The following is a 12656-nucleotide window of genomic DNA, read 5'->3' as shown; positions in this document are numbered from 1 at the left end:
TGTAAGCCAACTCGGTTACCTGATGCTGATATACATCCCAGTGAATTTGCTGCCAAAACAAACAAGGGCGAAAAGATTTAAGCCTTTCTAATGCTGTTAAATTCCTGTCGTGGATTACACAGCAGTGTCAGTCTAGCACTGCTTTGGAGCCTGTTTGGCCACCCCTTAACTTGACATACTCTCCGTGCACATGCTGGCATTTTGCCTGCAATACACCTGACAAATCAGCATTGGTGCCTAGTTAGGCTTCACACTGCAGTGAAGGTGTGTCAGCTCCTAATTATAGACAGTTGGGGATTATGACACCTCTGAGTGTGTGTGCGCAGGCAAGTTTCTCAAGAGGTTTAGAGGAGGCTGTAATGTGCATCGTAACACAATTGGAGGCTTGGAGAGAGATTTAGAGCTTAGTTACTGCACAGGACACAAGAACTGTCGCCAATGATGAGCTTTAAAGGGTTGGACCCATTTGCTTACACATTAAGCGTTAACGAGAAAACAATCAGCGAGCTCATCAAAATTAACAAACCATCAACTTTATCACATTTAAGTCAGAGAGCATCATCTTAGGGAAAAAAAGCCGAAAGATTGGTTCTTAATCTTGATGTATTCGTCATTTTTATATTCAAAACACAAAGTATTCTGGAGGTCACAACAGTCTACTATATCTGTATTCGTCAGTGTTTTATCTACAGACTAAGTGGCCGTAGGCTTTTGGTTGTATAAAAGCTTTTATATTTTTATTTAGTGATACAATTTTACAGTTACTCTGATTTCACTGATTTTCAGAGCATTTCATTTGAAAACAAAATGTCCATTTAAACAGTCAGAACTGTTGTTGTTTTGTTGTAGTGATGTCAGTTATATTTGGTTAAGTCAGAGCTATAATGTTAAATTCATCTGAACTCACTACATCTCAGCCTTTCATACCCTCAGGTAATGAAAAACAAAGAAAAAGAAACTATCAGTTATCTGTATTTTATCAGCCACGAGAAGCTGGAAATTAACGGTTATCTGTATCGGTTGAAATAATCATGCATCACTAGTTTTTACTTCACATTTTTCCCCTCAACAGTTAACCAGATTTGTCCACAGGGTTTTCATGTCTCCTAGCAACAGTTCAGCATAGCATTGAGGCTGTCTATACTCATAAACCAGCCCTCAGCAGCCTGCCTTGAATTCACCATAAATATCTTTATTACTCACTCGTCCTGACATATTTTTCCTCTCTTTCTCCATCCATTTCAGCTCGTCACCCAGAACAGGAGAGACCAGCAGTTCTGCAGTGCCGGGCCAGTCCAAGCCCAGTGGGCAGACACATAAGATCTGTTTGGTGTGTTCAGACGAGGCCTCAGGATGCCACTATGGGGTTGTAACCTGTGGCAGCTGCAAGGTGTTCTTCAAGAGGGCCGTCGAAGGTTGGTCTCACACACCTTCCTGTCTGGATTCACCCACTCAGTCACTCATACATGACATTTGTGAATGATGACACCTTAATTTAGGTTTTGAATTATGGTTTTTACACAAAGTTTAAGAACGCACATACATAACACACAAATTAAAAAAAAAAAAAGGTGTCCATCTAAACCTTTTTTCATTTTGAACAGATGGGTTGTGGCCACATTTCCACCAGGCTATAATCAGATTTGCATATTAATGTCCCTGTGTTCTGTATTATGCAGCCACAACCTCGTACATGTGAACCTAATAGCGACGGTTAGCATCCATTACCTCAGTACATTTTGTCCCAAAGACTGTCATTTCAGCTATATGTAATCAGCTCTTGAAGCTGTTGCACAACAATGAAACACCTCTGCTGTTTTTCTTTTCTTTGGCAGCAGAACATACAAATTATTTCCCCAAATTTATGGTCAGAGTGCAATAGTATGGTGGTAGTTGGTGACCTTTAGTAGACCTATGTCGTGTTCATGCATTTTTGTGGTTTCGAGTCTTAGTCCTGACCTTGCATGTCAAGCCTCCTCTTCTCTTGCCTTTCCTGTTTGTCCTGTATCGAAGCTGGGATGCCTTACAAGTAATTCTAATTGAAAATAAGAAAAGGAAATAAAAATGCTACCCTTCCCATTATTGCCTTAAGAGGACTAGCATTATAATGAGCTTGTAAGACAGTCATTTTTCTGCTTTGCTTCACAAACACTAATATCCTCTAACACAGTATTTGTTTCTCATCTCAGGCAGTTTGTACATCAGGGTGCTTGTCTTGGACAAAATCTCGAGATGGGAGGGGAAGGAATGCATCTGACAAACAGAGAGTAATTTATATTAAAGGATTTCTGCAAAGTATTCCATCTCCCCCTGCTTTCTCCACCTCTGTTTCTCCATTTCCTGTCTTTCTAAAGCTGCCTCTACAGAGGTGTAATTGGTTTGAAAAGGCTTTTCTCAGGAGTGTGTTACTGTTAATTCTCCATTGCATTGACCAACAATAGACAGGTAATGCCTTGGTGAAAAATAAATAAACCACTCTCTGTTTATTACTGACACAACACTGGTTACTAAATGAATAGAAACAAGCCACTAATCTCCTGTTTTCAATTCCCAGTTAGCAGGTAGACAGCCTTGTCCTTTTCTTTCATTTTGTGCCTACATTCATTGTCTTTATCTCTCAGTTTCCTCTGTATCTGTAACTAACGCTGCTATGGGAATAATAGTTGGTGAACTCATTGCTCTGAATGTAAGGTGGCGCAGTAAACATAGATTGTTTGACTTCTGCTACAGTTCAGGACTAAAATATGGGTTGTGGTTTAAGATGGGAAGATTTTTTTTAACCTCCTGCATACAATCAATCATTTATTTGGGGCTACTTTTCCTTAAATAAGTGTAAAAAGAGTAATACACATGTATTTTAAAATTATAGATATGGACAATCTGCCACAGTTAATTTGTTGAGTTGTATGGTTGTTGACGGTTATCTAGCGTGACCGCTTTTTATGATGCAGCGCTGCTGTAAATGTCAAGCGCTCAAACAGAAGTTTTATTTTTGAAAAGAGCTGCCAACAGTCGCACTGAGAAAGTTATATCTGTTTTGTTTTTCTTCCCCCCTCTCCATTCTCCGGTCGTTGTCTCAATGGTGAAGGATGGAGAGCACGACAAAACACAGATGGTAAATAAATGCACTTTCAATAATATACCAATGAATAACAATTATAATTATGATGATAATGATGATGATGTTGATGATGGTAATACTATCACCTTTGATTTGCCCATGTCCCTGTATTCCTTCAGCACTGAAATATGACCAATCTGCCTAGACACATGCATAGCCTCTTCTGCCAACTATCTGTTAATGCATGCAAATGTTCTGATTTGGTAATTCAAGTCAGCGTTAATTGCCTGTGAGTGTTTTTTTTTTTTTTCTGTTCAATCTCTGCTTGGAATGTTCCACCTCATCATCCTCACAGTTTGTAGATCCAATAATTGCAATCACGCCGGGTCTCTCATTAGACCTATTCTTTTGCACTCGACCCACTTTTGAAATCTGATTTTTTTTTTTTTTTTTTTTGAAAATCACCTCAACTTTTTGGGTTATTTTTTTTCCTCTTGTGCCATGTGTTTTATTTACTCTTCGTGTGTTCCACTGTTTCTGCTGATAACTGTATCTAGGCCACATTCAGGTTTCATCCTGCTAAACTGATATCAAAAGATTTTGACTTGAAATGCCAATTTTAGTCACACAACGCCATTGTCCTGTAAAAACTAAATATCTCCAAAACGTCAGCTTATTATGATTTAAGAACAGAAGCATTGTTCTAACCCCCCTGGTTTTAGTTTCAGAAAATCCATTTGGTTTAAATGGTTTATGAGATTTAAAAAGCAAGAGGATTACAGGCCCAGTTTGTAAGTTGTAAGGGCATCTAGTGTAAGAAATGGTATACAATATTCGCAACTGTGTTTTTATTTAAGCAATATCATACGAGAGAGTGCTGTTTTACTGTATCACAGCTTTGATTCGGTAGTTGGCACAAGGCCACAGGCTAAGTGCTGAAGAAAATCACAGCCGCGGTGATATACAGTACAACAGCACAGGCTTGATTGTAATATTGCTTTGATACAACAGTTCTTCATACAATACTTCTTCTTACATAACATAATTAAGGCTCAACTCAGGACACCTGTAAAGCGTCGTAATACATGCATAGTTAAAAGGCCCAGTGCTGATGTACTGTATATTAATCAATCAGGTTACTTGGTCAGAACTAACTGTTGTATAATGGTTGATAATCATCTGAAAATAAGAATCCTGGCCCACTGTAGTTCTTCTACATGCTTAGGACTGGGAAGAAGTTTCAGTTGGTTGCAGTCTGACTGCCCTCGATCTCATTAAATTGGACACACTAGACTTTTAAATAAATAATCACTTAATCCTTCAGCTTTTCTGGAAATTTTAAATTCGCCAGATTTATATGTGGTATTAGTGGTTTTCACTGGATAGCAACAATGAGCAGTTTCTGCTATGAATGAGACCCGCATTAAACATAAGGAAAAACATAAATAGCAGGCCATGGTTTTCAGAATAAGGTCTAATCAACACAACGTTAACACCCTTAAATAAAAGGGGTATCCTTAATAAATAAAGGAACACAGGTGAGTCTAAGACTATAAATAATAGGTTTTGCCAAGAGGTAGATATTGTAAATATAATCACTCCCCCTGTCTCTGCACAATTAATTTTTATGACTGCACACTCAAGTAACTGTATAACAGCAATATTTGATTGGCTTGTTTCTAAGGTTTCTCCAAAGGATTTTTTTTTTTTTTTTACCAAAACCATCTGTGATTTTGAATATCTGGACCAATGAACTATTTTTACAGTAAACGTATACCTGTTCATTGCAGTTTTCACAGCTCAGTGTTTCACAATCCTCCTAAATGTTTCTCCTCATCAACTACAGATTACAAAGAAAATATAGACTGTTTAAAAAATAAGAGTGGTAATCAGACACAGTTTTAATAATTAAAATCACAAGCAGTAACACTGACCACTGGGAATGTTTTCCATTGTTTATTGTGAAACTGGTAACTGTCTCATCCTTAATGTCATCTAATGTTATGAAGTTGCAAGGCAGTTCTGTTTTTTTTTTTTTATCATTTCACCATCGCAGAAAGGTTTTTTTTTTAAGTTATCTGATTGCAATTTAATTGTTTTGGTTAATTATGAAGTAAATTTGCTAGTTATTGCTTATTTTTTATTTGCAGATAATCAGACAAAGTGAATTGAAAGGAAATGGTCAGGTTTAAACTCTGCACCTCCTTGCTGTGAGTTGACGGTGCTAACCACTCGCCCGCTGGGCAAACACTCATTAGCTGCAGCCCTACATGTTGGTATAGCCTGCAAATCCACCAAGAGGCTTCACCAACTAGTGCTAACGGGTGCTGCCAGGCCCTTGTTAGCAGATCAGGGCTAGATAAGGGAGAGAGCATATCAGTGTGATTCAGCTGGCACTTTTGACACCACAGATGGCTGTTTACGCCATTGTTTGCAATGACTTCCTGTGCTATCAGTGATGGCTGCAACTGGTAGCTCTGAGGCTGCTATCTTGTTGTCACACCACAACACCAACACTGCAGATTAATCTCCAGTCTGTGTGAAATGTATTTATTCGTAAGTTGAAAAGGTGACTCTCAGTATGATTTTGAGAAATGTGTAGAGAACACTGCTTTTTCTAAGCTGCATTAGTCCATACTTTGAACTTTTGCATGTTTTAAGTTTTTTATACTGTGTTAAGTGCAGTACAAATTTGCTACATCTTGATTAGAGAACGTATTTAACTCCGGCCACCAACGTAGGGCACTGTTGTTCTGAAGTATCATTAAGCTGAGCTAATCATTTGCTTGATGTCCCAGATTCTGTGTTTGCTGGTGCTAATAGTCCATGCATGTAGGCTGCTGTATTAGCCTCAGTATTGAGTTGTTTTTGAGAAAACAGGAGGAGAGCAAAATAATGTAAAACACTGCATTGAAAGAGAAAGTGTATATGAACTGATTCGCTATTACAACTACATAGGTCAGTGTTACAGAGATCTGACGGCCAGCATTATACAAAATATGAATAGTGGTTGCTCAAACATAAATGCATACTTTAAAAGGTATTCTTTTAACACTACTGCACAGGTAGTAACATTAAACAGAACTGATTGTTTTACTCAGCCTTAAAGAAGTATTTTACTGCTGGAAAGATATTTTTCACAAAACTTGGCTGTCTTTGCAGTAGAAAGATGCAAATACTTAAAAACATTAGGCTTAATGGTCAGACAAAACAGAGGAAAACAGTTATGGCATTCACTTTTGCTCAAGAGGTAGAAAACTTACATCTTCAAAAATGCACTGTGCCACACAGGATCAATAAATGCTCCTACTGGTGCATAAAGCGTGCTTGGCCGTTTTCCACAGGTAAACCAACATTTTTGAAAACATTTTAGATGAGAAAAAGGCAATGCAGTAACACATTATTGGTTCATATTTGATAAGCACTGCTAAGTTTTACAGTTTGATCTCAGTATTGTTAGCCTCAGCTTTTACAATAAAGGAAACAGAAAGGCGCAAACTTCCTGTTCACAAATTCTTTTATCACAGCCAAACACTGCACTAAAATATGTTTCTGAAGACATTTTAGGCTCAAAATAGGTTAGTAATGGAATCTTGGTTTATGTTTGATTATCACTGTGTAGTTTTACCATTTGCTGTGACTTTGACCTGCATCTCTCTATATTTGCTTCTTTACACCTTTGTTGGCAGTGTTGGTGGGTGTATGAAATGGCAGAAGCACAATTTTGTGGTCCAAGCAACAGCCCTATGGAAAAAAACATGAGTTGAGATGAGCAGGTAGATTTGTGTGCCAGTAAACTGGAGGGAAGTTGCCATGGTCCATTTATACATAAAAAGCTAGCTGAAAATTGCCAAAGTATACCTCTAATCAAAGTTATTATGAGAGACACAACCTGGAATTTTTGGCAATTTTTGTCTTTCTTTTAGAAACAACTAGCAGCTACGACCTGTGCACAAAGATACATATAGTAATGTGGTGTAGGGAGCCAAATGGACATTTTTTCACCCTTTTCATATAATTTTAAAAGCACTTTTTCAACATCCTTTTCAATGTTAACTAGTCTTTTGTCTTAGGTTATGATAATATTCAAACCCTGGCCTCACTGGCATTATTTTAGCCACCTGTACTCTACTGCAGTGATTCGCTCACTTGTTCACTTAAAGGCTGTATGATGACATAGAGGAACATCTTCAACATTGGTTAACATTAATGCAAAAATAATCCTTTTGTGAACATCTAGGAGAATAATTTTTGTGGTTGACAGCCTAATTAGTTTTCAGAGGAACTGTAGATGAATTAAGGTCATGAACATGTCAGCTGACATTACTGGCAGGAACATCAGGTCAAGCCAGGCCAAGTACCAGCTTTTGAAGAGATGTCTAGTGGGATAAGTCAGAATAAGAAAGACGCCTCAAAACTGTGTTAATTTGTCTATTTATCCATCTTTCTTAGTAGCTTTCATTTGTTGTTAGATACTGTTTAAAGGTTTCTTTTGTGAGGATCTTGTCTCAGTTTAAGCATGGAAAAAGATTTTGGTTTGACAATGCTTTTATTAGTTTTCATTGACAACATTAACTCTAATGACTGCCAGATGTAAAGACTGATGGTGAATCTGGGATGCTTGCCAATTTGAAATTTGTTGATTCAATTATCGTATTGCTTTGACATACAATAGCTAATGGTCATACGGGTTTTTAAGAGAACTTATTTTTAAACACATGGCTGAACAGTGTTCGAAAGTGGTTTGACATTGTTAAACTGAGGTTTAAGGCTTTTCTTAGTACAAAACTGTTCTTCTGTTTTTTTTTATTTGGAAAATCACTTTTAAAATATGGCACAATAATTTGCTATCATGTCCTTGTGCCTCTAAGGTACACGGTACAAGGTAACTTTATTGTCATTTTTCTTAAACATAGTTCAAGAATAAATTAAATTTAAAGGTGATCCTAAATGGATGTATTAATAAAGGAAAACAATTTGCACACTGTACAGTATTATTTTGACATTCTATTATATGGTGCCAGCAGTTTTATTGAATGCCCTTTAGTTCAAAAAGATGCATCAAAAACATGGTATTTGAAAGATCAGTAACACTGTTTATGGTCATAAAGGGCATTTTGTCTATTGAGGTCTTTTTACAGGTAGAGATGTGTTTTTACAGTCATGCAGAAACTTCTCACTGTGTGTGTGTGTGTGTGTGTGTGTGTGTGTGTGTGTGTGTGTGTGTGTGTGCGTGTGCGTGTGTGCGTGTATGTGTGTGTGCAATAATTGAAGGATTGGTGGAGAGTGGCACAGGAAGAACAATTTATTACAATTTTATTTTATCATCCAGTTTGACGATATGTCCACCACTTTTCTACTTTCTTGAACATGAAAAGATTGTACCTTACAGGATCTCTGTGCGATTATTTATTGTATCCTCCGCTTCTGCTGCTCTTCGCAGTTTGACAGCTGTGCAGATCTGCTCTATAATGAGTTTTGCTATTATGCCAGAAGTGACTAATGAGCAGACCTTTCACCTTACCTCTTCTTATCTACAGTAATTGGTGATGGGGGAGTAAGTTATAATTTAGCCATCCAGTCATCCAGAAGGGGCGTTTGCTCTTTAATAAGAGATGCTTGTGAACTCGACATTTTCCATGAAAGAATGCAACTTCTAGGGGAGCACTGCAGTATGGCACGTTTTTCCATCGCAGAAGTTAAAAGTGAAGGATTTTCCTTAAAAAAGGGGGAAAAAATGTATGTATTGACTCATACAAAATTAATCCCTCTTAATCATCACTTAAAACCCACTAGAAGTGTGCAGCAGTTTATATGCAGAGACCCAGCCCTCTGCCTGTATTTTCTTATTTTCTCCTTAGTTTCCCGCAGTTAGGGGAGGTAAGAAGCATGCATCCAAGAAAAGGCTATGATCACAAACCCAGTGCAGAAAATAATGCAAATATGGCAAATTTGGGTATGGCTATCCCTGTCGCTGGTGATACTGTTTACAATGAGTTTTTGACAATTCCTTAATAGTACCTTTAACCTAAAGAGTTAAGAAATATTGCAACTTCAGGTTAGATGAAGCACAAATCAGCTGCAAATCTGGTAACCTATGAGTTACTAGTTGGCCTGCATTCCTGCCAACTTTGTTTTTCTTAATGTGGTGGCAACTCATCTCTTTGCCATTGCAACTTACAAAGTGTCTTCAGTGTGCCCTGTTTTCTCTTTTGGATCAGGATTTAAGACAGCTTTTTAGGAATCCAATACTAGAAAGTAATCATTTAATTCAGGCCTTGACAAGAGTATAAAGCTAGCTTTCAGACCTGTAAATGGTTTGACATAAGAGGCAGCTTTGATTGAGTTTGCAGTGCAAGTACAGTCTTTCTAAATCCCTGCCTACGATCTGTTTTCCACAGTGTTACATGATCTCAGCAGCAGATGTGAATATCTTTGCTGGGTTAGTGACTCAGAGGTGATTCTACTTAATTATGGCAGTTGGATTTCATAGAATGACTGTCATAGTGAAACCTAAAAACATGGTGCATGCTTTGCAAGATGTTAAGGGACATTCTCTTATTAATTTTGTCTCAGCCTGAACTCAAAAGAATGTGTTGATGCTGGAGAGATAAGACTCGTGACACTCCTCAGGCTCTGCCGCAGATGTGGTATATGTGATAAAATCAAGACACTGTTGCACCGTGGGCTGGGCTAATGCTGCTTATACTGCCACAGGCCTGTATTTATTTAAAAAACATGTTTTTTTGTAGTTAAGTGGACAGCATTGCTGTATTATACTGTGTAAATAGCACACCAGTTCCAAAACAAAAAATGGTCCCCAACAAATCAGGCATTGCAGTGGCATACCGGTTTTAAGGTATACCATGATATGATAGTTGACAATTATCATACAGCATACATTTATCTCATCTAAGGTATTGGGGAAAAAAACGACTGATCGGAGAATCTCACCTCTTATTTTAGTTATTTTCAAAGGGGAACTTTTTACACATACTTCCATTAAAAATGGTTTGAAGTCTTAATTATAGTGATAAAACATTTGGTTAACCAACACTTACCCTTCTGTTTCTATTCATTTAAGGGTCATTCTGACTGACAATAATAATAATTCTTTAATATACCATTAAACCAAGATATTTTTTAAGGATGAGTATTATACCATGAAAATCTCAGATCGATCTTTACTCCTGTTTCAGTAATATTTGCTAAAAAACTACAATACTCAGCTGTTTTAGGATGTTAGTGAGACTTTTTTTTTCCAAAATAATGTTTTGTATTTGTGACCCCTTTTATAAAGATCTACATATTTTGTTGCAGCAAATGGGCTTGGGGCTGAGAAGTGCAGATGGGAAGTTAGAAAGTATTGAGAAATGCATCAGTGGTTTTGTCCTTTTTTTCATCACATTTATTTCCAAAAACAAAATGAAGAGTATTGCCAGCTTTATCTTTAAAATCCCAAACTATTAAAGTTATAGTCATGCTTGTTTCCCCTAAAAAGTGCTGCTTGCACATCACCGACAAACATTTCCTTTCAAAATGTTTGATGGAGTCAACATGTTTTCTATCCACTGGCCAGATATCTATTGCTGCCTCTTTCATATTAAATTGATCAAAGTTTCATCTCTGGTTTATATTCCCATATCTTAATCACATGCAGCATACAGAGTTTTTGTGAAAAGGTGAAAGGGTTCTTGATGTGCAAACAGATTATAATTATAACAATAATAATAATACACTGGATTTATATAGTGCCTTTCAAGAACTCAAGGTCGCTTTACAAACAAACTAAAAAAATAGGCAAAGGAGAAGAGATGGGTTTTGAGGTGGGACTGAACGATGGTGAGGGAATCAGAGTCACGGATCTCTTGGGGGAGGGAGTTCCAGAGCCTGGTAGCTGCCCTGGAGAAGGCTCTGTCCCCAAAAGTGCGGAGGAAAGATTTTGAGGTGGAGAGGAGACTGGCAGAAGCGGATCTGAGGGGCTGTGAGGGTTGGTAACCTGATGGGAGACTGATAGCCAATGAAGGTTTTTTAAGACTGGGGTGATGTGGTGCCAAGATTTGGTGCATGTGATGAGATGTGGAACATTTAGGCTCTAATGCATGGGCCACAATATGATTATGTTCGTGTCCGATTGTTGGGAAACAGCTTTCACACCAGAGGAATGTCACAGGTTTGTCACGCTTATTGTAGAATCAGCAGGTGGTCTTGATAAATGCTGCCCAGATGAATCCTTCTCAAACCTTCTTAGCTGGCTAATATATCTCCCTTTCCCCCCCCTCTTCTTCTTCTTCCTTTCCTTTTTACAGGCCAGCACAACTACCTGTGTGCAGGGAGAAATGACTGCATCATTGATAAGATCCGCAGGAAGAACTGTCCAGCATGCCGCTTCAGGAAATGTCTTCAAGCCGGGATGAACTTGGAAGGTAAACAGTCTGACACATCTCGAAATCAGACCCACTTGCCTTAAATTGTCTTTAAATTAATCAGCAGCCTTCAAGGCTGAAAAATGAAGCAAACACAGAAGTGCCAAAAACTGCAGTTTGTCAAATGTTCACTTGAGACTGGCTCCAAAACAGAGAAAATTCAAATAAACCCCCATGTTAAAATACTCAACTTTACAGCAGAAATATACACGTTTATATCCTTGTAAAAAAACAGCTTTGGTCTCGATAGTTAATTCCAACATCCATGACAGCTTAATGGGGATTGATTTTTTTTTACCCACCAGTTTGTATTCTATTAAGGCCCAAAGTTATGAATCTTTAAGGGTGAATGACAGGCTCTCTGCGAAGACTCGCTACAGTCTGTGAGTCAGATCCCTTCCTCGCTCCTCCTCACTCATCCCAAAAATCTTGTGGCTCCAAAAAACGAGATGGCGACAGCTGAAATGCCAAATTCAAGGATTAAAAAAAAAAAAACGACCAAAAAAAAAAATGGGTGACTCCGCAGTAGCTACGTCCGTTATTTATACATTCTTTTCTTTGACATCAAAGTGAAACAGCAGGTTTTGGGTTTCACAGTGAAAGGTTTTTCCGACTGAAACAGAAGGGCCCATACAGGGCAATATGGAGCTGAAGACAACTGTTAGCCTCCACCCACACCTTTCTCACCCTATTTGTTACATCAGGTGGCAGAGCATGAGGGAAAAATGAGAAATTACATCTAAATTCACACCTTTGACTTAGTAATGCTTTGCAAGCTATGACCCACAAGCTAAAGGTCAAGCTGTTATAAATGGGCAAGATTGACTCATGCCACCAGGAAGGCAGCCGCATTTAATATGATACATCCCCAAGCTACAGTCAAGTATATTGCTACACTGCCACCCACTCTTTCCACCATGGCCTCCACTATGTCTACTTAACACTTAAACCACAATCACCCAAGCCATGTCACCACATGTCCTGCTTAAATGTGTCTGAAAAAATTCTCATGAGAAATGCAACAACTGGGATGAAACTTTGCGGTGTTTAAAGTCATGCTTGTAGCTTCACACTTGCACAATAAACTGAGTAGTACTAAGTTACATATGCTAATACTTCCATAACAACTTGACTACTACAGGTCAATTTTCTTTAATTTTGTATTGAAG

The 12656-nt window shown here is 38.0% G+C and overlaps 1 protein-coding gene across 2 annotated transcripts in view; it reads left to right on the top strand.

Moving 5' to 3' along the window:
* Positions 1-12656, top strand: part of LOC121952564 (glucocorticoid receptor-like) — a 79894-nt gene that overhangs the window by 49909 nt on the left and 17329 nt on the right. Inside the window, exons 3-5 of one of the 2 annotated variants that reach the window (XM_042499328.2) lie at positions 1246-1415; positions 3089-3115; positions 11371-11487. In XM_042499328.2, the coding sequence (XP_042355262.1) occupies positions 1246-1415; positions 3089-3115; positions 11371-11487 (314 nt within the window). The remainder of the gene's footprint in view (positions 1-1245; positions 1416-3088; positions 3116-11370; positions 11488-12656) is intronic. The other variant, XM_042499329.2, reaches the window with a different exon arrangement.

This window comes from Plectropomus leopardus, chromosome 15 (assembly GCF_026936395.1).
Source record: "Plectropomus leopardus strain MGB_pleo_1.0 chromosome 15, ASM2693639v1, whole genome shotgun sequence".
Lineage (NCBI taxonomy): Eukaryota > Metazoa > Chordata > Actinopteri > Perciformes > Serranidae > Plectropomus > Plectropomus leopardus.
This window is presented reverse-complemented; position numbering and strand designations above follow the sequence as displayed.